Source organism: Sus scrofa, chromosome 14, assembly GCF_054392235.1.
Source record: "Sus scrofa isolate SSC_HxYL_T2T_F1_AM1 chromosome 14, Sscrofa_HxYL_maternal_Yorkshire_Landrace_v2.0, whole genome shotgun sequence".
Classification (NCBI taxonomy): Eukaryota; Metazoa; Chordata; class Mammalia; order Artiodactyla; family Suidae; genus Sus; species Sus scrofa.
The window spans coordinates 68,792,200-68,816,528 of NC_139396.1; the positions used below are offsets into that span (position 1 = coordinate 68,792,200).

At 49.5% G+C, this 24,329-nt stretch overlaps 2 protein-coding genes across 12 annotated transcripts; one reads left to right on the forward strand and one right to left on the reverse strand.

Moving 5' to 3' along the window:
• The first annotated feature begins 319 nt into the window (after nt 1–319).
• On the forward strand, nt 320–23,985 carry SLC35E4 (solute carrier family 35 member E4). Of its 7 annotated transcripts, none has more exons than XR_014825961.1 (5): nt 320–1,556; nt 5,902–6,051; nt 7,579–10,803; nt 13,194–13,328; nt 14,141–15,491. XR_014825961.1 is itself a non-coding variant. In XM_084993853.1 (4 exons), exons 1-3 carry the CDS (start codon nt 938–940, stop codon nt 7,668–7,670), a joined length of 861 nt encoding a protein of 286 aa, XP_084849979.1. In that variant the 5' UTR covers nt 320–937; the 3' UTR covers nt 7,671–7,702; nt 23,822–23,985. The 7 variants fall into 7 exon arrangements, 4 of the variants coding, with proteins under 4 accessions (XP_084849979.1, XP_020928610.1, XP_001929360.1 ...); XR_014825959.1 differs by lacking the exons at nt 13,194–13,328; nt 14,141–15,491 and adding an exon at nt 11,954–12,999 and having other exon boundaries at nt 7,579–8,297; nt 9,396–11,089; XR_014825960.1 differs by having other exon boundaries at nt 7,579–9,742; nt 13,218–15,491.
• DUSP18 (dual specificity phosphatase 18) lies at nt 16,410–24,328 on the reverse strand. 5 transcript variants are annotated; one of them, XM_013983071.3, is made up of 3 exons: nt 24,287–24,328; nt 23,526–23,656; nt 16,410–22,030 (listed from the first exon to the last, which is right to left on the reverse strand). In XM_013983071.3, the coding sequence occupies exon 3, from the start codon at nt 21,960–21,962 to the stop codon at nt 21,396–21,398; it is 567 nt and encodes a 188-aa protein (XP_013838525.2). In that variant the 5' UTR covers nt 21,963–22,030; nt 23,526–23,656; nt 24,287–24,328; the 3' UTR covers nt 16,410–21,395. The 5 variants fall into 5 exon arrangements, with proteins under 5 accessions (XP_013838525.2, XP_005670906.2, XP_003359201.2 ...); XM_005670849.4 differs by having other exon boundaries at nt 24,067–24,328; XM_084993865.1 differs by having other exon boundaries at nt 19,256–22,418; nt 23,371–23,656.
• Between the last annotated feature and the right edge of the window lies 1 nt (nt 24,329).

Consider the following 24,329-nt stretch of genomic DNA (forward strand, 5'->3'; position numbering starts at 1 on the left):
CCTCAGAAAGATACCCCGTGGTCTCCTGCTCTGTGTTCGTCTCTAAGAGGCTTGCCACGGCACTAGGTGGGGAGAGGCCTGATCCCCCACCAGTAGGGTAAATGGGAACAGACTGGCTGACCACTCCCGTGAGGGGGGGCTCTGCTGGCGGAGGGAATGCTAGGCGGATGGGGGAGAGACGGAGAGCCGGCAGCTTGTGGGCGGGGCCTAGCCAGAGGTGACGCCCGAGGCTCAACCCAATTTTCCGGGTGGGGCGAGAGGGGCGGCCGCGGAGGCGGGGCCTAGAGCGTGGAGCCTTGCCCTCCGCCCGAGCCTGGCGGGATCTGCCGCCGCAGCCTGAACCGCAGCCGGAGCCGCTTGGAGCCGGAGCTGGAGCGCAGGCCCTGCCGGAGCCGAGCTGAGCCGAGCTCGCCGCTGGGCACCGGCCGGAACAGGGGCCCGCGTATCAGCCCGCTTCAGGGCCTGGGCGCTATCGGAGGCAGCGAGCCCCGACAACCAGCACCGCCCGGCTCAGGAGCCCGGATCTCCCCTTCAGGCCTGCGTACAGCCTGAAAACGCAGGAGAGTCCCGGGGTCTGGACTGAAGAGAAAAAGGAGTATTCCGTCTAATCATAGCGGGCACTGGGAGGGGAGAAGAGTGGAGACTTCGCCTGGCACAGGGCAGAGGTGCCCTGCACTTACTAGGCCAGGCTTGAGCACCAAAGAGCCTGGCATCCTAGTAGAAGCGACCTGGGCTCTGCCCTGCCTGAGCCGGGAACGCAGCATAGCTCCTGGACAGCCGCTGGCACAGGCCCAGCACAAGAAGCAGTGCCCTCACCTGTCAGAGACACGGTGGGATCCGAGGACTCCGGATCTGGCCCGACCCAGAGTGGGGCTCTCTGGTGACTCAGAGCTGGTCACTGGCGGGCCGGCCTCCTGCCCCAGCCCCACTGGTACGGATGTGCCGCTGCCCGCCAGAACACCATGACAGCAGGATGACCTCAGCTGAGGTAGTGGCACTGGCTGGCGGGGCTCGGCTGGCCGGGTCCCCCGAGTGGCCCCCAGACACACCCCAGGCCCTGGGGCGGCCTGGCCGGGCCCGGGTGGCTGTGGCAGCACTGGTGTGGCTGCTGGCGGGAGCCAGCATGTCAAGCCTCAACAAGTGGATTTTCACAGTGCACGGCTTTGGGCGGCCCCTGCTGCTGTCTGCGCTGCACATGCTGGCAGCCGCACTTGCATGCCACCGGGGAGCCCAGCGCCCCATGCCTGGCCGCACCCGCCGCCAGGTGCTGCTGCTCAGCCTCACCTTTGGTACCTCAATGGCCTGTGGCAATGTGGGCCTGAACGCTGTGCCCCTGGACCTGGCACAGCTGGCCACCACCACCACGCCGCTGATCACACTGGCCCTGTCCGGGCTGCTGCTCGGCCGCCGCCACCATCCGCTGCAGTTCGCTGCCATGGGCCCGCTCTGCCTGGGGGCTGCCTGCAGCCTGGCCGGGGAGCTCCGCACACCACCAGCTGGCTGTGGTTTCCTGCTGGTGGCCACCTGCCTCCGTGGCCTCAAGTCCGTTCAGCAGAGTGAGTACCTGGGCCACCGGCTGAGGAGGTGGGGATCGGGGTGGGAGTGTGGCCTGGGTGGCCCTGTGAGGGGCTTTGGCCATTATCCCATTTAATATATGAAGAGTCAGGAACTGAGGCTCTTCTCAGAAAGGGCCAACTGATCAGTGAGTTCAAGACCCCAGATTTAGGCTCTAGAGGTCCAGCCAGTATTTGGTACCATTTGCTGCCGTAGATCTGTGGCCCATGTTTTGCCAAGCCCTTTATCTCATTGGATCTCCACACCTGATCAAGAAAGTTGGGCCACATGAGCAGCAGAGGCAAGATTTTTAAAATTTCTTTTTATTTTGGCCACCCCATAGCATATGAAGTTCCTGGGCCAGGGATCAGATCTGAGCTCCAGATATGACCTATGGCAATGCTAGATCCTTAGCCCACTGTGCTAGGTCAGGGATCGAACCTGTGTCCTGGTGCTGCAGAGACACCGCTGATCCTGCCATGCCACAGTGAAACTCCCAGAGGCAAGATTTGAACCCAGGCAGAGAAACTCCAGGTTGTCCAAGTTATGTCGCATGAGGCTGTGAACCCAGAGGGAGCCCTGAGAGCAGGGACCCGGGAAAGAGAAAGAGGACGAGGCCATGAGCTGGGATTCGGAAGGCGAGGTGGGTGGGCTCATCTGGCAGGGGCTGGTGTTTACTGGGAGCTGCAGTGTAACAGGCCCCATTCCGGGTGTTGACGTTGAATCATCATGGCACGCACCACCTTCATCCCCATTTTACAGGTGATGGAATGGAGACCCAGAGAGGTTCATGATTTGCTCAGTCCTATAGCCCCTAAGGACTGGAATCCTGGTCCCTGTGACTCTGGAGCTCAGGTCTGATGAAAAGGGGTCGGGGGTTCTGGGTAGAGGGTAGGGTGAGTGAGGCTCCAGGCCTAGACCACTCTGCCTGAGGGTAGAGGCCAACTTCCTGCCTGTCCTACTCAGGGGTGTTTGAGTCACAGCCCCCGCTCTCTCTCTGCCTCAACGTAAGGGTGCCCACTCAGGGTAGGCAGGACTGGGTTCCAGCCACACCTGAGTTGTTACTTGCTGGGTGACTTTGGGCCAGTCTCGATCTTGGCCGCACCTCAGTCTCATCTGTTTGGTGGAGGAGGTTGGAGTTGATGGCTTTCTTGCTCTCTCTCTCTTCCAGCTCTGAGGTCCTGTGACCCAGGCCTGTGAGAGGGGAGAGGGTGCTCCAAGGGCACTGGGCTGGGGTTAGGGGCAGTCTGCAGCCAGAGAAGGTTGAAGATGGAGCTCAGCCCTGTCCCCATCCTCCAGGGCCCTGAGGCAGGGCCAGAGCCCGGTTCTATTTTTGCACTCAGGTTACTTGAGAGCTGGGGCCTGAGCTCTGGACCTGAGTCAGTGGGAAACTTAACCTCGTGCCCTGCTCTGGTCAGGGCCAGAAGGCTGGGAAGGCCCACACCACATCTGCTGAAGCCCCATGCTCCTCACACGGGAGGAGCCTTGGCCTGCAGGAGGGGCTGTGCGGTGCACCAGGCCATAGGCCCACAGCGTGGGACAGCTCTGCCAGCTCTCTCCTTGTCACCTGCCTGGCCCTTGAGGGGATTGGATGCTTGCTCCAGGCTCCCACAGCGCCCTCTGTTTCCCCCTCAGGGCTCCGCATGCCTTGTATTATGGCCACTTGGTTACCTGTCTGCCTCCCACCACACAGGAGCCCTTGGAGGGCCTGAACTGGCTTTGGGAGATCTCTATGTCCCCAGCACCTGGCCTGGGGCCTGGCACAGAACAGGTACCCCTTAAGTGGTGGGTTTATTAATATTTCTGAATTGGAAGGCTGGTTAGGCTGTGTATTTCGGGGTGCTAAAGAACATGCTTAGGAAGCTAGAGGCCCAACCAGCAGAGATGGGAGCCTAGCAGAAGTGAGCAGGAACAGGCTGGGGATGGGGTGAGATGGGTTTTGGACAAGAGGAGGTTTCTACTTCCAGAGGTTCCAGGAAAGGCACCAGGGTCAATTCAGACTAGAGTGCAGATGGCTGACACCAGCTCCCTTCCTGAAGGCAGGCTCTGTGGGAACAGAGGATGAAAGTCCAGGAAGATGAGTCCCCAGCAGCCACAGGCAGATCCAGCAGCTTACCTCCTTCCCCGGCCAGTTGCAGCCACATGGGGAAAGGAGTGATGCCACCTTCCAACTCACAGGAAGGCTGGGAAGTGGAGTGCCAGCTCACTGAGACTTGTCCTCAGCTATACCCACTTGCATTAGGGAACAGCCTGACCCTGTCCAATAAGCTCTCAGGCTGGTGGGGAGATGCTCTCAGAAGTAGCAATGACAAGGCAGGGGACAAGTGATAGAGCCAAGGTGGGCACAGCTGTTACTTTAGGGGAGACCAGAGGAGGCTGCCGGGGGGAGGAGGCAGGCAGTGATAAAGATAATAATGTAGTAATAATGGTGAACATATGCTGAGCCCTCACTCCGTCCTTGCCGTGCCCAGCTCGCAAAGGGCCAGAGCAGGAGAGGGCGTTCTGGGGGTGGGAAGCAGGGCTTGCCAGGGCGCAGGTGTCAGCCAGCAGGAGCAGCACATGGAGGATCATGATCGGTTGCTGCTGGGCACCAGGCCCTGTGCTTAGCACTTCCCACGCCCCCATGAGGAGAGTGTTGTCACTCTGCCCACGCTCAAGGAGGGGACAGTCATAGAGAGAAGGTGGCTTGTGTGACATCACACAGCTCATGATGGAGCAGAGACAGGGTAAGCCAGAAACCAGCAGAACTGGGTCTAGAGGAGCTTTGTCTGCATGTGGTCAAAGCTTGGTATATTCAGATGCTGAAACAAAAATGCCTTTGGAGGAGGAGAGGTTGAAATGCAGAAACTGGGGGGAATCTGGCAGAGTAGGGGTTGCTGAGGAGGCAGGATGACAGGGTGGCATCTGGGGGCCTCTGGCAGAGGATCACTGCTCTTTCTCTGGGCTGTGGGGAGGGGAGGCAGAGGGCTGGGTGGGATGTAGAATAGGGCAAGGGTGCTGCCTGGCCACTTCTCAGAAGGTGAAATTATCCAAAGGTAAAGTTCACCTACAATCCTGACACCTTCCAGCCATTGCACCTTGAACACGTGGGTCACAGGCAGCTTGTAATGGTGCTAAATTTGGAGCGAACGAACAGGAAGCATTCCAGTTATCTCTTCATTTCTAGAAATGCTTGAGCCAGAGAGACTGTTTGTTGCCTAGAGAACAAAGCCAAAACATCAGAATGAAATCGAGAGAGAAATAAGATTTCCTATTCTAAGCGTAGCCTATGAGTAAGCACCTCTGTGGGTCTTTGGAAAGTGTGTGTCAGAAAATGCATAGAGGCTCAGAGAGCCCTGGGAAGGAACCAGGAGCCATGACTCATCTCTCTCCACGAAAACTTGGAGAGGGCCCCAAACCGTCATTGCCCAAGTGCAAGTACTGTCATTTCACCTGATTCTGTGATAGGTGCCGCTTCTTTTGTGAACCAGCTGGGTGGTAATACGTGTGCAGGGTGGTAGACTCCCCTCTTCCCTTGCAAGTCCTAAGCCTTTGTCCTGGATTCATCTTGACAAGCCCCAGTGTTGGTACCAAAAACGCTGATTATCAGTGATAAACAGTGAGTGACAGCCTAGCGCAAACAATGACCTTCTTGTTCCTCTGCCATCCCAGCAGTCATAAGTGATTGAACGTTTGATTCAAACAGTTTTTAATTTTTTGTTTGTTTTTGATGGAGAAAAAGCATTTGACAAAATTTATTGCCTAATTCATTAATTATTTTAAAACTCTCTTTCTTAACGTAAAGGCCACATAGCTAGTAAGTGGCAGAGCGGGGCTGGTGTTAGTCTGTCCCTGCTCTGGTGTGGAAGCTGCACTCCAGAGCCATGGGTGACAGAAGGGCTGCAGCCAAGAAAGCTGGGTCGGGGCTGCTTAGCTCAGGGCCTTCAAAGCTGGTTTAAGTCTGGGGGCCGCTAAAATTTTTTTTTTCATGTTTATTGATCCAGTAGGATATCCTAAGCAGATTGTTTCAGTTTGTGAGAGGTGGTGGTTACAGCTTATTTTATCTTATCTTTGTACATTTACCAAGTACTTACCTTATAAGAGCTTTACAGGGACCCTGCATAGTTGGTTTTATTACCATCCACCTTTGCAGGTGAGGACACTTAGGCCTCCAGGGCACCACTAGAAAAGGGCAGACCCAAGCCACTACCCGGGTGGTCTGGCTCCAAATTCTCGACCTTCGTGTTGCAGAGCAGGAGCCTCTCATTCTGCCTGAGGGTTGGGGGCAGGCTTCCTGGAGGTCAGGCCACGTTGGCCCACTGGGGTTGTCACTATGCCCAGTGCTAATGGCTGCTGTCCTGGTTGCAGGTGCCCTGCTGCAGGAAGAGCGGCTGGATGCGGTGACCCTGCTATACGCCACCTCGCTGCCCAGCTTCTGCCTGCTGGTGGGTGCGGCCCTGGTGCTGGAGGCTGGTGTGGCCCCGCCGCCTGCCCCCACTGACTCGCGCCTCTGGGCCTGTATCCTGCTCAGCTGCCTCCTGTCCGTGCTCTACAACCTGGCCAGCTTCTCCCTGCTGGCCCTCACCTCGGCCCTCACTGTCCATGTCCTGGGCAACCTCACTGTCGTGGGCAACCTCATCCTGTCCCGGCTCCTGTTCGGCAGCCGCCTCAGCACCCTCAGCTACGTGGGTATCGCACTCACCCTTTCGGGAATGTTCCTTTACCATAACTGCGAGTTTGTGGCCTCCTGGGCTGCCCGCCGGGGCTTCTGGCGGAGGGACCAGCCTGGCAAGGGTCTCTGACACCTGGGGGAACACAGGGACTACCTGGTACAGCCCTGAATCCAGCCTTGGCCAGTGGCCATGGGAAATGTGGAGAGTGGGCAGCGGCTGGGGCAGTGAGGGAGACAGGCCTTCCGGAAGGGCCACCTCAGAGGCTGGAATGGGGACTTCCAGAGAGACCCACCTCCTGTCCCTGCTGGCCTCTCTTCATCAGTGACCCCACTCACCACTGGATGGTGGGTCCAAGCCCGGCACAGTCACTGAGTTTGTCCGAGAAATTATTACATTTAGTTTCAACTATGGCGCCGAAAATTACCGGCCAAACTTTGAAAACCTCACCGTGTTCTAATGTCAGCAATGGTGATTCTTGGCGGTCACACAATCCTTCCTCCAGGAAGTGGGGGAGGCAGCTAGGGGGCTTGGGGTGGGGCTTCTTGGCTGTTGGCCTTCCCCAGGGAGTTGGGGTCTTCTGTGCCAACTCCAGGCAGCTGCTGAGGCCTCAGTCCTGGGCCCCCCAATTTTGGGTCTTCCGTCCTCAAATAAACTATTTTTACTTGTACACCAGTGTCATTCGTTGGGCTGGCAGCCAAGGAAATATGGGGAGATCAGTGGGCGTACTGGCTGCCAGCCACCCACATGGAAATGAGGGCCTCCTCCCTTACCCTCTGTGGTCTGTCCAGGCCCCCACCCTAGCCCTCTGCTCCAGCCCCTGCATGCCATCTTCCATTCAGGATCTCCTAAAACACAGGCTGTCTGTCCTCCACACTGCTCTTGGGACAGAGGCAGAGCTTCCTGCCCCAGAGCACAAGGCCTCGGGGTCTGGCCCCCACCAGGCTCCTCCCCTCTCCCCTTGGGCTACACCTTCCATTGTGCTGGCTTCCTTCAGGCCCCCAGATGCTGATCCTGCCGTCTGCAGCCTCTGTACCCGCTGGGCCCCTGTCTTCTCTCTTCCTACATCTGTTCCTCCTGTCTCATGGCGAAACCCTTGCCTAGGGGAGAAAACCCAAATATGCAACTCTCCTCTAAAAGAAACACCAAAAGGGAAGCCTGAGGAAGGAAGGGACTTGAGAGGGGCTGTGGCCCAGGCTGTGGGTGCAGAGGGGAAGGACTCGGGGGTTTCTTGAAGGAGGGCTGGCCTGGGGGCCTGACAGGGGAGCAGGGCTGCAACAGAGAGCACATGGGACAGCAGTCCTCCGCCTGGAGCCTCCCTGACCAGCCGGCCTGACTCAGCTGCATCACTTCTCATCCTTAACTCGGCTCTAAGCACATAACCTCTACCACCCACCTGCCTCCACTGAAGGCCACCTGTTAAAAAACATAAGGTCCCTGCCTGGGCTGGAGAGAGCTGAGGCCTAATCCTGCTCTGCCCACCTCACCATGAACCTGGGGTAAGTACCTCCCCTCTCGGAGCCTCGGTTTCCATATCTGCAAAATGGGGTAATGATCCCCATGGAGAGGATTCCAGTGAGGAGCCTGGTGGGGGGAAGGGTGGGGAGGTGGTGCCAGCTGGGTTGGTCCCTATCTTGTTGTTCACTCTCTCTAAGGCTCTAGGCTCATCTGGAAAGTGGGAGGGTGGGAGCACGACCAGGCTGGGGTGAGGGTCTAGGGGACCTAGGATCATTCATTTCTTCACATAGCCAGAATTCAGATGACTGCTGTGCCTGCCAGTGCTAGCCAGGGCTGTGTGGAGGTTAGGCCCCAGGCTGGGGCAGCAGGCAGGGAGGGCTTGGGAGGCACCTGGCCTCCACCCAGGCTGGTCTTGCTGAGGGGAAGTAGGCCTCGGTTGAATCACTCATCATCCATCCTCCCTGTGACTCAGAAATGCCACTGGCCCAGCCCTGTCCCTGTGTACCCTCAATACCTCTAGGCTCTGCTCTGAGGCTTGGCAGGACAAGACAGAGGATGGCTGTCTTCAGATGGTACTCAGGACCCTCAAGGGAGGCCCCTGACATAACCAGAGCCTCCTGCTGCACCCTTGCCCTGGCTCCTGGGCCCCAGGGAATGCTTCTTTAACAGTGAGCCTCCCTTCTGATCAAAGCCAGCCCCTCATGGTTGTAGGGTGGGGCAGGAGGGAACTGGAGCTGTGCTTGCCCTGGAGACTGGCTTGTCATCAGACTCAGGACCATCCAGCATTGAGGTGAGTTCCTCAAGTTCAGAGTTGAAGCCCTCCTATCACTCCCCTCAGCAGTGGGCACAGTGAACACCAGACTGGGAGTCAGAGGCCTGGGTTCATGTCCTGGCCCCCTTTCTCACCAACTGGCTTCACGATGGGATCCTTACAGGGAGGTGCTTAGCAGGTGATTCCCACTGACAGGCTGCTGCCCTCTGGGCTCTGTTGCTTCCTTGTTCTGGGGCCTCAGGCCAGGCACCTCACCTCCCCAAGCCTCTGTTTTTGCACCCAGTGCCTGCTGGGAAGCCTTCTCAGGATAACAGATGTCACCTTCCCTGGAAGCTCTTCCCTACCCATGCCACGCTGGGCTTAGAGCCACAGCCAAAGGTCACTGCAGCCCCTGGCTCCTCTCCAGGCAGGGCCCTGAGCACATCCCTCTCTTGGAGCTGGTTTATGGCCGAGATGACTGCTCACGGCCATCTCCCCAGCACAGCACAGAGCCTGGCGTGGATGGAGTAGGCGAGCGGGAATACTAGTCAAGAGCAGGGATCAGACCCCGGTTCCAATCCTAGTCTTGGCAAGTCTGAGCTGTGTGACCCTAGGTGAGGGTCTTCCCCTCCTATGCCTCTGCGTGTTAAGTGGGAGCAGCAGCAGAGCCTAACCCTGTCGAGCTCTGGAGGCTGCAGGGGCTAATGCGTAGCAAGTGCTTAGTGACAGTGCCTGAAACCTCCCAGGTCCTTGAGCGATGTTAGCTGGCTCACCACAGGTGCCTCCCAGTTCCTCTCCCAAGGCTCTTCATGCTGCCCCTGCCCCCAGGCTTCCCTCACACATCAAGGGCCTCAGCTCCCACTCCCTTGCCCTGCCTTGGAGGAAGCTGGGTCTGTGCTGGGCATCCTGCCATTGTGGGTGCAGAACAAACTGCGGCCTTGTCTCAGCCCCAGCTGCCAGGGGGGCCCTCCAGCCCTCCCCAGGGGGCCCTGGGCACACAAGGACTCGTGCTCCCAAATCAGCTCAGGGATGCCAGAAACTCCACCAGCACACTGTTCCTGTTCAGTTGTAAATACTTCTGGGAAATAATATAAAATTCAGTGGAGAGCTGTGGAAGGTTTTGAGCAGGCAAGGAGCATGCAACAATAACTTTTTTTTTTTTTTAATAATGGCCCTGCAGTTTAGTCTGAATCCTACATGGAGGAGAAATTGAAGGGGCTTGAGACAGGAGACTGAGAGACCAGGGAAGAACTATTGCAGTCCACCGAGCAGATGACAGCTGGGACAGTGTCTTGGGCATAGTGCAGAGTACCATCAGTTGTACTCATCTGTGGAAACAGGTTAGCCCCAAACCTTATGGCTTAGAGCAATGAACATAAACTATCTCCATTTTCTGTGGATCAGACATTTGGGAGCGGCTGAGTGGAATGGTTCTGGCTTGGGGTCTCTCATGAAGTTGTAGTCAAATGTCAGCCGGGGCTGCAGTTGTACAAAGGCTTGACGGGGCTGGCAGGTCTCCTTCCAAGCTGAGTCATCCACATGGCTGTCAGCAGGAGGCTGCAGCTCCTTGCAGTGTGGGCCTTTCCACAGGGCCCCTTGAGTGTCCTCATGACATGGCAGTTGGTTTCCACCAGAGTGAGTGATTCAAGAGAGCAAGAAGTCACAATGGGCTTTTGGATCCCGTTTCACAAGTCACACTCCTTTCGCTAATATCTTCATTATTTAATTTGAATGATTGTCACTTCTCTAATGTCTTATTGGTCCCAAGTCAACCCTATTCAGTGTGTGTCCTCCCACCTTGACGACCAAGGGCAGGAACCAGGAGAGGATGGTGAGGTCACCCCTGAGGCTGGCTACCATATCAGTGAATGCTTGTGGAGTCAGTGAGGAGGATGCAGTCTGGGGCCGTGGGGAAGTAGTTCAGGAGCTTCCTGCTCCAGGGGGCATCTTGTCAGCCACACTTCTGCATCTCTCCTGACACAGCACCATAGATTCCTGGCCCATAGCAGGCACTTGGCAAGTGCTTCTCTCAGTGAGGGCTGGAGGTTCCTCTCTCTGCTCCCAACTGCAGACAAGGAGAAGACCTGGGCTCCTCGGTCTGGTAGGTGAAGCTGTGGATCGCTAGTGTTTCCATGCCCACTCCCCATGACCCTTCCAGCTCTATCAGCCACCTCTGCTCCCTGGGAGTCTGATGGAACCTTCCTATATCTAGGCCTCCTGCCCCCTCCTTACTGCCATGATACTCAAGTGCCCCTCCTGCCTTCTCTAAACACTGCCAGGATCCCAGCTGGATAGATTCTGGCCCAGCAGTACCTGCTACCTGGGCTGGGCACTTCTCTTTCTATGTTTTTCTTTTTTAGGGCTTCACCTGTGGCATATGGAAGTTCCCAGGCTATGGTCGAATCAGAGCTGTGGCTGCCAGCCTACACCACATCTACAGCCATGCAGGATCCAAGCCATGTCTGTGATCTACACCATAGCTCATGGCAATGCTGGATCCTTAACCCACTTAAGCGGGGCCAGGGATCAAAACCACAACTTCATAGATACTAGTCAGGTTCGTTACTGCTGGGCCACAATGGGAACTTCTCTCTTTCTATGTTTAAACTTTTTTTTTTTGGTGAAAGAAGCCTTGTCTCTGCTTCTCATGCTGGAGCCCAATATCAAATAAGCCAAAGCTGATTTGCCCCAGATGAACCAGGAGCCCCTCACACCTCTTCCAAGTTTTCCAAGAACCCTGTTTTGAAAACCATAGATTTAGCTCATTCCTTATACAGAAATCCCCCAAAGGAAGAACCAAGATGATGGTCTTAGTCCATTTGGGCTGCTATGACAAAATGCCACAGACTAGGTGTCTTATAAACCATGGAAAATTACTGCTCACCATTCTGGAGGCTGGAAGTCTGAGATCAGGGTGCCAGCATGGTCTGGCAAGGGTCCCCTTGTGGGTTACAGGCTTCATTGATAAGGGCACTAATCCCATTCATGAGGGCTCCATTCTTGTGATCTCATCACCTAATTACCTCCCAAAGTACCACCTCCGAATGCTATCACCTTGGTCATTAAGTTTTCAACATAGGAAGTTTAGGGAGACACAATATTCAGACCATAGCAACCACCCTGCATAAAGAGGGGGCAGCAGGGCTGGGTCTTCGTCTCCTAATTCTTGGGGTTCTGCCGTTCCCTACCCCATCCCCCACTCTGATGTGAAGAACAGAGCCAGGGTGTAAAGTTTACAGGGATATGTGGGGTCCAGTGTAGGTTCACAGGAAGTATCTGCTGGGTACCCCGACCCCCCAGGTCAGCACATTTGTTTCTTCATGGGAAAGGAATTCAGATATTTTGCCAAAAGTAGTCTAGAAAGATTTGTCTCAAGAGTCTTTTATGTGTGTCTGAAGCTTTCCGCTTTTGAGTGCTCTTGGCTCCTATAAGAGAGAGTAGGATGGTGTGGTAGGATGGAGAAGCAAGCACTAAGATGGAATTAAAAGCACAAAGATTTTATGAGGGCAAACATATGTGGAAATGGGAAGGGGGCTGGGAGAGCTGTCAGATCATTATCCAAGTGGAGGAGAACGAGGGGAGGAAGTTTGGGGGAACCATTCTTGACCTCACAGCTGTCTAAGGAAGGTTCGGCAAGGAAGCCAATCAGAAGAGTCCCAGGTCTGCCAGGACTGGCCTCCCCCAGGATCCCTGCTATGCTGGGGCATTAGCCAGATAGAGTCTGATGCAGTCTAGTCTCAGCACAGATGTGGTGATGGATTTCAGGGTGTCACAGTGGGGCCCTTGTTCTGTATTGCTTCCTGTAATTGGACGTCTGTGGGCCCTGTTCTTACGGCCACCACGGATGGCATTGTGACTCCCATTTTACAGAGTAGGCAGAATTCCAGAACAACTCTGGGCTCTGCCTGAAGTCACAAAGCAGGAGAGTCCACACTCCTTAACTCTCATCCCAAGCTTCTTCCTAAGTGACATGGGGCCTCAGTCCAGTGGTTATTAGGCTGATGGATTCCAGGTAGGTGAGCAGGGCTGTGAGCTGTGAGCTTCCAGGTAGGTGAGCAGGACAAGAGCGACTTGTCCCTAAATTTGTAACAAGATCACCATCCCAACAGAGGTCACTCAGGGAAACCCTCAGGGCCACCGGGTGTGTCTACTTCTCTGGCAGGGTAGTATGAATGTCACAAAAACTTCTCACACCAAATTTAATTGACTTTAATTCATCATAAAGAAAGGAAGTGATCCCATACTTTTGGAAGAAGAGAATTAAAGGTTCATGGAATCAGAGGCTTGGAATCCTGCTCCAAGTTAAGGATTAGGCTGTGAGGGCCATTTCATTCTCCCCTCTTATGGGAGTGCACTGAAATTCCAACATGACCTCTTTTCCTAGGTTGTCTGACTTAAGGACCACTCTACTCTGAATCTGGGGGAACAGAGTAGACTGTTTGGGAAAAGGACTTGGACCCTCTCAAGAGCTCTCAACCTCAACTTCTATTTAAGATGTGAAATCCTGGTCCTTCCACACCCAATTCTGAATATTAAAAGCATAATTTAAAAGGATCCAAAATTTTCTCAACTACAAAAAAAAAAAAATGCAAAGAAAGATGGAAATAGGAGTTCCCATCATGGCTCAGTGGGTAATGAACCTGACCAGTAACCATGAGGTTATGGGTTCGATCCCTGGCTTTGCTCAGCGGGTCAAGGATCCAGCGTTGCCATGAGCTGTGGTGTAGGTCACAGACTTGGCTTGGATCCCGCATTGCTGTGGCTGTGGCATAGGCTGGCAGCTACAGCTCTGATATGACCCCTAGCCTGGGAACCTCCATATGCCACAGGTACAGCCCTAAAAAGACAAAGGACAAAAAAAAAAAAAAAAAAAAAAAAAAAAAAGGAAATATACCATAATACCAAAATTTTGACTTGCTTACTGCTTGAGGGTAGTACTGTAGACGGACCATATTTGTTTTCCTTTTTCGACAAATGAGTACATATTAAAAAAAAATAGCATTTCTTAGGGTTCTAGTTTTAGTAATATAGAGTAAGCATCGTCTGTACTTCCCCAACTAAAAACCCTGGAGAGAATGCAGGAAGCAACTATCTAAGGACTCTGAAAAATAAGTGGTAGCAGGTGGATTGACAAAGGGAATCGGAACTTAGAGTACAAACAGTCTGGTGGCAAGTCTCCCGTTTTGCTTTTTGCCCGGGTATCTGCTGGCCTGGTCAAAGGCACTGAGAATCCTGGAACCACAGTGAAAATGGAAAGAACGAACTCCAAGAGAAGCCCTGTCTTTCTGGTTTGAGGAGTAGGAAGGAAGGCCCCTTCAGGACAGAGAGTGAGTGAAATCCCCCACCTCCCCGCACCTTTTTTGTTGTTCTTTTCTGATCTAGTCCTGAAATTGGGCAGCAGCAGGGGCAGTGGAAGCCCGGAAAGCATCTGAAACTCTGAGGGGAATGCTTCTGTCTGACCAGATGACTATGGCTTAAAAGGTGTGTGTGGTGGAGGGGAACTCCTTTGGTTTTTTTCTCTCTCCATGCTATCACTTGGTCCCAGGGCAGAACCAGTCATAGAATGTATGTAGCAGAGCAGGGAGACTAAAGGTCCTGATTTCTAGCTGGAGAACCAGGGAAAGGGTGGCTTTGAAATCTACAGAGTTTGGGAGAAAACATGGAGAGGAAGAAGCTTGAGAAATGGATTCCTTAGACTCACCACATGCATAGATCTGGTCCTAAACAGTACTACCCTCAAGTGTTCCAATGACTTTAAGAATGAAACTACTATGTAGACCACTCAGATTTCAGATGGGCCCCTGAATGGCACAAGCTTAGGACTGATCTGACTTACATTGCAAAAGTTTTGAAAACCAAAAACCAAACTATGGCCTTGTTAAAAAATAAAATTCAACTGAGTAAACTTTAAAAGATCTTATTGGTTTATTCAGGGATTCATAAATTGGGCAGCATCCAATCTAGCAGATAGGAAGAGCTCTGAGGAGCTGTACAAAATGGAGGCTTTTATAGGCAGAAGGGAGCAGGAATGAGGAAGATATTCAAGGCAGAAAATCGCATTGGTTATTGCAAGGTTTTTTTCTTTTAGGGGATAACAGAAATCTACCAGTTAACCAGTGCTGATCAGATGACTCCTGATTGAATGGTTTAATATTCCATTTCTGAGAGAATTGAAACTATAATTAAGTTTCAGTTTGGTGACGTGGGGCTTAGCATAAGTGACTTCACTTGGGGCCTGCTGTCTTGTTTTTAATAAGGAGGCAGACTAAAACTAATCCTAAATGGATCAATTGCCCCCTAAAGTAAAAACTCAACATTTTCCACGGGATTTAACCACGACCTAGAGTCTCATAATATCCAAAATGTCTAGGATACAATCCAAAATTACTCTACATACAAAGATTCAAGAAAGTCTAAATACTGAGGTGATACAAAGATCCAAGAAATTCTAAATACTGAGGTGATACAAAGATCCAAGAAATTCTAAATACTGAGGTGACCCAAATGTTGGAATTATCAGAAAAAGACCTTAGAAATGAAAAGATAGAAAGTCTCAGCAGAGAAATAGAAGATATAGAACATACTCAAATTAAATTTTTTTAAACTAAGAAAATAATCAAAATTTGAAAATATACTGAATGGCCTTCATAGCACGATAGAGGTAACAGGAGGAAAATCTGTGAACTTGAAAGTAGATCAGCAGAAATTATCTGGGATAAAAAGAATGTTCATCTCTGCCAAAGATGTCTACCCCATTCCCTGGAAAACTGAATGTTTCTTTACATGATAAAAGAAAATTTGCAGATGTAACTCAGGTTATGGACTTAAAAGAGTAGCCCTCAGCTGGCAGGAAGGAAATGGGGTCTTCAACTACAAAGAACTGAATCCAGTCAACAGTCTCAATAAGCTTAGAAGAAGATCTTCCTCAGAGCCTCCCGTAAAAAACACACTTGATTTCAGCCTTTCAAAACACCTTGATTTTGGCCTTGTGAAACCCTAAGCAGAAGACTCAGTCAAGCCCAGTCAGACTTCTGACTTACAGAAATTGTGAAGTAATAAAGAGTTATTGTTTTAAACCATTATTATTTGTGGTAGTTTGTTATGGCAGCAAGAGAAAAAGGATACATTACCCAATATGAACAGCAGCAAGAAGTAGTAAGATATTAAGTAGATTTTGAAAAGTTAAGTATGTATACTGCAATTTCTAGTGCAACCTCTAAAAAAATTATATAAAATTAAAATGGAATATTTAAAAATATTAATAATCCAAAAGAAGGCAGGAAAAGGGAAATAGAGGAATGAAAAACAGAAAGAACAAACAGAAAATAATAAAATGCTAGACCTAAAGCCAAATATCAGTATTTTTGGCTTAAACATATCAGTTAAGAGGCAAATAGGATCTATTAAAAAAGGCTCAACTAGGAGTTCCCATCGTGGCACAGTGGTTAACGAATCCGACTAGGAACCATGAGGTTGCGGGTTCAGTCCCTGCCCTTGCTCAGTGGGCTAACGATCCGGTGTTGCCGTGAGCTGTGGTGTAGGTTGCAGACGCGGCTCGGATCCCGCGTTGCTGTGACTCTGGAGTAGGCCGGTGGCTACAGCTCTGATTTGACCCCTAGCCTGGGTACCTCCATATGCAGCCCAAGAAAACGGCAAAAAGACAAAAAAAAAAAAAAAAAAAAAGGCTCAACTATATGTTGTCTATAGGAAACCCACTTTCAATATAATAGTATAGGTAGGTTAAAAGTAAAAGGATGTAGGGAGTTCCCTTGTGGTGCAGTGGGTTAAGGATCTGGTGTTGTCATTTCAGTGGCTTAAGTCACCTCTGTGTCTCGTGGGTTTGATCCCTAGCCTCCTGGGAACTTCCACATGCTGCAGGCATGAACAACAACAACAAAAAAGTAAAAGTAAAAGGAAGTAAAAAAAAATCATACGTACATACTTAAAACAAAGCTAGAGTGGTTATATTAATATCAGACAAAACAGACTTCAAAAAATTAAGGATAAAGAGACACTGTATATTGATAAGAGTCAATTCACCATAAAGATATAACAATCCTAAGTATATATGCACCTGACAACAAAGATTAAAAATACATAAAACAAATATTAATAGAATTGAAAGGAGATGTACACAAATCCACAAATTTAGTTGGATACTTCAACACTCCTCAGTAATCAACAGAACCAGTAAACAGAAAATCAGGAAGGGTATAAAAGAACTGAAACCACCATCAATCAACTGGACATTTACTGAACACTCCATCCAAAATAACCTTTTTTTCCCTCAAGTGCACATGAAGAATTCATAAAGATAGACCATATCCTACATCATTAAGTAAACATTAACAAAATTAAAAGAAATGAAATCACACATTTTCTGACTGTGATAGAATTAAACTAGAAACCAAAAACAGAAAGGTGTTTATAAAATTTCTAAGTACTTGTAAGTTAAATTACACACTTCTAAATAGTCCCTGGGTTAAGGAAGACATTTCAAGGAGAATTAGAAAATGTTTTGAAATGAACAAAAATGACAATGCAGTATATCAACCTTTGTGGGATACAGGTCTCAAATCAATAATCCAAGTATCCACCTTAGGAAATGAGAAAGAAGAACAAAATAAATTTGAAGCAAGCAGAACTATAGACATAATAAAGAGCAGAAATCAATGAAACAGAAAAGGGAAGAATACAGAGAAAATTAAATACACAAGGTATATAGTTCTTTCAAAAGACTTTTTAAAATTGATACACCTCCAGCCAGACTAACAAAGAAATAGAGAAGACAAATTATCAGTATGAAGAATGAAAAGGTGATGTCACTGTAGACCCTGCAGATAATAAAGATGTTAAGGGAATACTATAAACAACTCCACATGCATAAATTTGACAGTTGGATGAAATGGACTTATTCCTCAAAAGTTACAAACTACGAAAACTCACCCAAGATGAAATGAATAAACTGAATAATCCTTTAACTATTAATGGAAATGAATTCATAGTTAAATCTTTCTGAAAAAGAAGTCTCCAGGCCCAGATGGTTTTACTGCTGAAGTCTACGAAACATTTAAAAAAGAAGTAACACCAACTCATACATCTCTTCCAGAAAATAGAAGAGAACACTTTCCAACCCTTCCTTAACATAATAAAGGGCAACTACAAAAAACCCTATGGTTAACCTTAAAGTTAACAGTAAAAGACTGAACACTTTCTAAGATCAGGAATAAGGCAAGAATGTCTGTTCTTACCACTCATATTCATCACCATACTGGAAATCCTAGCCAGAGTAATAAAAAAAGAAATCAAAGGCATTCAGATTAGGAAGGAAGAAATAAAAACTTTCTATTTGCAGATGGCATGTAGATTGCCAAGGAATCTCTAAAAATGCTCTAAGAAAAGTGAATTTATCAAGATTGGGATACAAGGTCAATACACAAAAATCAATTGTGTTTCTATATACTAACAATGAACAATTGGAAACCAAAATTAAAAAAAAAAACAGCTTTTTTACAATCCCCTCCTTCAAATAAAATATTTAGGTATAACTATGTAAATTCTGCCCCAGATAGGTCAACAGATTTAATGCAATTTCAGTTGAAATCCTAGCAGATTTTTTCTTTTGTCTTTTTAGGGTCACACCTGAAGCATATGGATGTTCCCAGGCTGGGGGTCGAATTGGAACTGCAGCCACAGGCCTACGCCACAGCAACAGCAATGTGGAATCTGAGCTGTGTCTCCAACCTATACCACACCTCACGGCAACGAAGGATCCTTAACCATTGAGTGAGACCAGGGGTTGAACCCTCATCCTCATGGATACTAGTCAGGTTCATTACTGCTCAGTCACAACGGGAACTCCACAATTTTTTTTTTATATAGACAATTTGCTTCTAAAATTCACATGGAAAGGCAAAGAAATTAGAAGAACCAAAAAAATTTTTTAAAAAAGAAAACTGGAAGACTTACAGTATCCAATTTTAAGGCTTACTATAAAGCTACAGTAATCAAGAATGTGGTATTGGTGAAGAGAAAGACACCTATATCAAACAGAATGAAGAATACAAAAATAGACATATACAAAAGTGCAAAGGCAGGTTTACAGAGAAAGGACAGTCTTCAACAAATGGAATTAAAATCATTAGACATTCATATGAAAAAATATGAACCCCAAACTAAACCTCACACCTTACACAAAAGGACCATAGAAATAAGTGAAAAATTTGAACTGTCAAGCTTTAAAACAGAGAAAATCTTTGTGCTTTGTGATTAGACAGAGAGTTCTTAGACCTGACACCAAAACAACAATCCATAAAAGGAAAAATTGTTAAGTTGCACTTCACCAAAATTTAAAACTTTGTTCTGCAAAAGACACTTTTAAGAGAATGAAAAGACAAGCTAGACTAGGGGAAAATATTTAAAAATCCACATCTGATGAAGGACTTGTACCCCAAATACATAAAGAATTCTCAACATTCAATAGTGATTAAACAACTCAATTTAAAAATGGGTGAAAGAGGTCACCGAAGAGGAACTGTGGAAGGCAAAACACACAAAAAAGATGCTTAACATCATCAACCATTAGGGAAATGCAAATTTAAAACCATAGTGAGGTAACATCACACACTTATCAGGATGGCTGAAATAAAAAATATTGGCAGTTCCAAATACTGGCGAGAAATGACCTCCCATAGTGGAATGCAAAATGGTAGAGCCACTCTGGAAGTTTGGTAGTTATAAGTTAAACATAACCTTTACCATATGACTGAGGAAATTCCACTTCTAGGTATATATCTAGATAAATGAAAACTTATTTATGTTCATGTAAAAACCTATACACAAATATTTGTAGCAGTTTTATTCAAAATTGCCCCAAACTGGAAATAACCCAAATCTCCTTCAATGGGTGAATGTTAGACAAACTGTAGCACATCCATACAATGGAATACCACTTAGCCATACAAAGCCACATGTGTGAATTTCAGAGACATTACATAGAAAGAAGCCAGTCTCCAGAGGTTACATCTCCTATGATTCTAAGTATGTAACACTCTGAAAAAGGCAAATCTATAGGGATGGAGAACAGATGGATGTTTACCAGAGGCTGGGGTGGGGCAAAGATGTGACTACCAAAGTGCAGCACAGGGAAATCTGGAAGGTGATGGGACGGCTCTGTGTCTGGATCGTGGAGGTAGTTACACAAATGCGTTAAAATACATATAACGTTATATAGGAGAAAGTTAATTTTATGGTATGTTAATTAAAAATTTTTTAAAAATTGGAACACAATATATCCAAATAAATCTCTTTAAAAATGCTTTCAAAGAAATTTTCCATCTGGGTTTTCTCCAAATGGGTTTTTTCTGCTTCGTGGGGCTCTGTCACACCAGCCCTGGTATTTGTGGGTCTGTTTATTCATCTATAAAATGAGATCAGCCTAGAGCAGTGATTTTCCTTCTCCACCAACCTGAAAATGGTACCCCTGGGCAGGTCCTTTGTGGAAGCAGGACTGGGGCAGGTTTGAAGAGAAGGAGAATTTGGCCTCCACAGCAGTTGTGCTTTTGTCTGCCCTATATATTATTTCTCTGAAAAATCTCTGGACTAGAATAGCTGGTCCTGACCCAGAGCCTCAGGCTTCAGGAGTGTGTGTTGCGGGGGTGGCGGGGAGGGTTATGAGTGGGTGTTGAACAATCCTGGATTTCAGGGCCTACTGGTAGGGCCCACTCATTCACCCCTTTGGCACATGCCCCATTGGACCCCGGAGGTTAGTCAGACCCAGGTGTTGGCTCTAATGATCAGTAGTCTAAACAAGGCCCTTTGGAGGAAGCTGAATAGTGCTCCTTGTTCTAGGATTCCCAGGTGGCAGGTGGATTAAACACAATGAGAACTCTGACAAGGCTTCGAGGTCTAGGCCTCCTCCGAGGCTGGGTCTGAAAGGGCTTAAACCATTTCTTTCCCACACAGCATAGCTTTTTGGAAGAGCACTTTGTAAGCAATAAAGAGCTGTGCATGGATGGGGGAAATGCCATCAAGGATGACTTGCTGACCCAGACCAGCAGGGCCAAAGCATTGTTCATGACGAGAGTACCTACCATGAGTGCCTACCATGTGCCAGGCACCCTGCTGAGGAATCGTTGTCTTCACAACCCTGTGGGAAAAGCACTGTCATTGCTTGAATGAGGAAACCGAGGCTCCAAGAGGCCCCAGATCACATAAGCAGGAGGTGACAAGGCTAGTTTCTGGTCTGCAGTTCCAGCCTTCTGAACCTGAGGCTCCATGTCAGGCCCACTCTCCACAAATGCCCCAAAATGGAGACTAATGCCACCTTTCATCAAAAGCTGGTGGGGGACTTTGCTATGTACATAAAAAAGAATTATTTTTAAAACATTTTTTACAATGGAATGCTTTCTTTGAAAACCATCTTATGCATAAGTCCAATCTAGTAAATCAGAGTTGGGCCCCTGTGGTTGAAGGTGGAAGCAGGGTTGGCCCAGGGCCCCTGGAGTACCACCTGAAGGCTACTTATCCAGTAGGCTGGCACTTACTGTGAGAAGCACAGGAGGTGCCATGATGCTTAAGGCTGGCATGAGTTCGAAAGAATGAGGTGGGATTGTGGCAGACTCATTCCTGGGCTAGTTGGTTGGGGGAGGGCTGCAGGATTCCAGGCTTGCCCTGTGTACTGGTTGCTGGTCCATCTCCCTGGACACCACCTGGCTCACCCTCTCCTCTGGTCAGCAGCCATGAGCTGTCACTCACAGGGTGGGAAACTTATCTACACCATCTTACAGTTATTAAGTTGAATCTTTAAAGATATGAATTATAAGGTTAAAAGCTGCAGCATCCTTCCTTTTTTCTCACCCTTATAAAAGGCATCATCTGGTTTTTCTATATCAATGAAAGCGGAATGTCCAAGTACAGATCTCGATGTGGGATCAATGGCAGATCTGTACCTCTGACCCCGGGGCAGGGGCTGGCAGGACGGCTCACAGTGGGATCATGAGGCGGACCTCCTTCTCGTAGATGTCAGGGATCACTCCCATAGGGGAGCTGACCATGTGCACAGTGTTCTTGCCAAACAGCTGGAACTCATAGTGGATGAGCTGCTCCCAAAAGCCATTGTTGGGCCGGATGATGGGCCGGCATGACTTGGTCCACGTGTGGGCATCCAGCAGGGACATGGCGTGGTACTTCATGAGGTAGGCAAGGCAGAGAGCAGCCGAGCGGCTCACGCCAGCAGCACAGTGCAATAGGGTGCGGCCCTGCTTCAGCTCCACACTGTGGATGTGGTCTGCGATGGGGTCAAAGAAGTCACAGAGACGCGAGGTGGGTGTGTCAGCCACAGGCACCTGCATATAGTGGATGTCCTCGTATACGGTGTTTGCCACCTCCACTGAGACGTTGATGACTGTGGTGATGTGGTTGCTGGAGAGCATGAGCTTGTTGTTGGCGGCCACCCCGTTACTGATATACAGGCTGCTGGTGATCTGTGAGAGGCCACTGACTGAGGGCTGCCGGAACTGAACCGGGAAGGCACACGGGGACGCTGTCATCAGGCCGGTGGGTCAGCGGCCAGGGACACAGAGGCTGCATCTCCCTGCTAGGCCGTGTCCATGGAAAACTGCAAGAGAGGAGACAAATGAGAAGTTTTGTTCCCCCAGCTTAATATGTGGCTGCCTGCTGTCAGGATGAGATGGAGCCCCTTAGCTTGGCCCTCAAGGCCCTTGTGGCCCAGCTTCTGCCACCTCTCCAGCCTCCTTGTAACCTTTCCCAAGTCCTGAGCCACTTGCAGTTCCATATGGACACTGGTCCTCTCTGGCCCAGGGCCTTTGCTGCTTTCAGCCCAGAACACCCTTTCCTTATAAGCCTATCAGATTCTGCTCCATTCAGCAGAGAACTGTTGAGCATTGGGATCTTTTGTTTTGTTTTGTTTCATTTTTTGGGGCCAAGCCTGTGGCATGCAGAAGTTCCTGGCTAGGGATCAAACCCGCGCCACAGCAATGACAATGCTGGATCCTTAACCCACTGAACCACCAGGGAACTCCTTGAGCATTGGGATCTTAACCAAGGGTCACTTTTTGGGAAAACCTCCTTGGACCATATCCCTCCGCAACACTTGATCAAATCCCAGCCCCAGGCCCTATGTACCCTCTTTCCTAACATTTCCTGATCTATGGGTTTTTCCATGATCTATGGGTGAGTTCTCTTGGGATACACTGTGTCTTTCTTCACTCCTACTATATCACCAATGCCAGGCTGCATGTCCCCACAAGTAGGTGCTTAAAAATATTTGCTGAATGAAGAAATGACTCCAACCACCACGACTCTGCCTCCTGAGGGCTTTTCTAGAATTTGGGGGAGGAGCTGACTGGGGGGATAAGGGTGATTTTTAGGCTCTTGCAGAGTAGGGCCAAAGGCTACACAGACAACTCCTACCTGCCCATACCCCAGGTCCAATGCAACACGCTCACCCCAGGTAGGGAAGATGGGGGTAGTTTGTTCTAAAAGTCATGTGAGGGCAATCGAAAAGCCCCACTCCAATTCCACCCAGTTGGAAGTCTAAATGCTAAGGGATGTTCTGGAATCCTCATCATCTGAAAACCCAGGGACCAGAGGACTGAGGGCCCCCAAAACTAGTGCCCAGTGGACAACAGGAGTAGGGGAGACTGCTGTTCATCTCTCAGGGACAAAAAGTGTGCAGAGGAGACACTGCTCTGGAAGGTGAGGGTAGTGATGGGAGCAAAGTCATCTTCATGCTAGTCAAGAAATATTTACCAGGCACATAACAGATGTTGGGGATACTGATATGTACAAGGCAGCCAGGGCCCCCTCTCTCACACAGATCAAAGACTAGTGGGAGATGGGAGTTCTGGCTTTATTGCAGTGGGTTAAAGATCTGGCTTGTTTCTGCGGTAGCGGTTCAATCCCCTGCCCAGGTGCAGTGGGTTAAGGATCCAGCACTGCTGCAGCTCTATTCAATCCCTGACCTGAAGACTTCTACATGCCGTGGGTGTGGCAAAACAACAACAACAAACAAACAAAACTACTGGGAGAGATAGACATTAAAAAGGCAAGGACAGGCACAACAGAGTTAGAAAACAGATAACAGTGCCTACCTTATAAAGACCTTCTGAGGCTTAAGTGAGGTAACCGAGATAAAGTGTTTTAACACAGGGCGTGGAACACAGTGAGCACTCCATAAATAACTATTGTTGCCGCTGTTAGGGAAGTTAAAATGCAGGGCATTCTGGGAAGGAAGAGTAAAGGGATTATTTCAGGCTGGGGCTACAGAGTCACAAAGATCGCCTGAAGAAAACAACATAAAGATCCGAAGAACCTTTAGCGTGAGGGGGGAGGGGCGGGGAGAGGGGAGAAACCGCGACCTAGCAGCAGCTGTTCCATCGTTTTACAGCCTACGAAGCCTTTGGGTCCATCTCCAAACAAACAAACAAACGGACAAACAAGCAAAAAAACAATGGACCGGTGCCTGGAGTTAATATCTCCATTTTACGCATTGGGTTTAAAACCGTGGAACAAAGTCCACCGGTTGAAGGGAGAAAGGCGCCACTTCCAGGGGTGAGTCAGGTAGGTTTCCTGGGGAGTTGGCTTTGGAATGAGCTTCTTCGCCCGCTCGGTGTCAAGATATCGATGTATTACCTCTCTCTCGCGAGCGGAGGTCAGGTCCCTTCAGAAAGCAACCTTGGGCGAGAGCCTCTGGGTGAGAGAAGACTGATCACGAATCAGGAGCCACAATTCCCGCCCGGCTGCGCCCCGGTTTCCATAGCAACGATCCTTGTCAAGGGGAGGAATGGGCCGTACTGGGTCTTCGGAAAAATCCCGGCCTCGTCTCCCCTCCCGCACTCACGCGGTTACCCACCCAGCGATCACGCGACGACCATAGCAGTCCCAGCCGAGAACTA

What these genes read in the sequence shown, in the direction of transcription:
- SLC35E4 (XM_001929325.6), top strand. Translation starts at nt 938, where the DNA reads ATGTGCCGCTGCCCGCCAGAACACCATGACAGCAGGATGACCTCAGCT. An exon ending in CCTCAAGTCCGTTCAGCAGA is followed by an intron (nt 1,557 to 5,901) that starts GTGAGTACCTGG and finishes TCCTGGTTGCAG; the next exon opens with GTGCCCTGCTGCAGGAAGAG.
- DUSP18 (XM_003359153.5), bottom strand. Translation starts at nt 21,962, where the DNA reads ATGACAGCGTCCCCGTGTGCCTTCCCGGTTCAGTTCCGGCAGCCCTCA.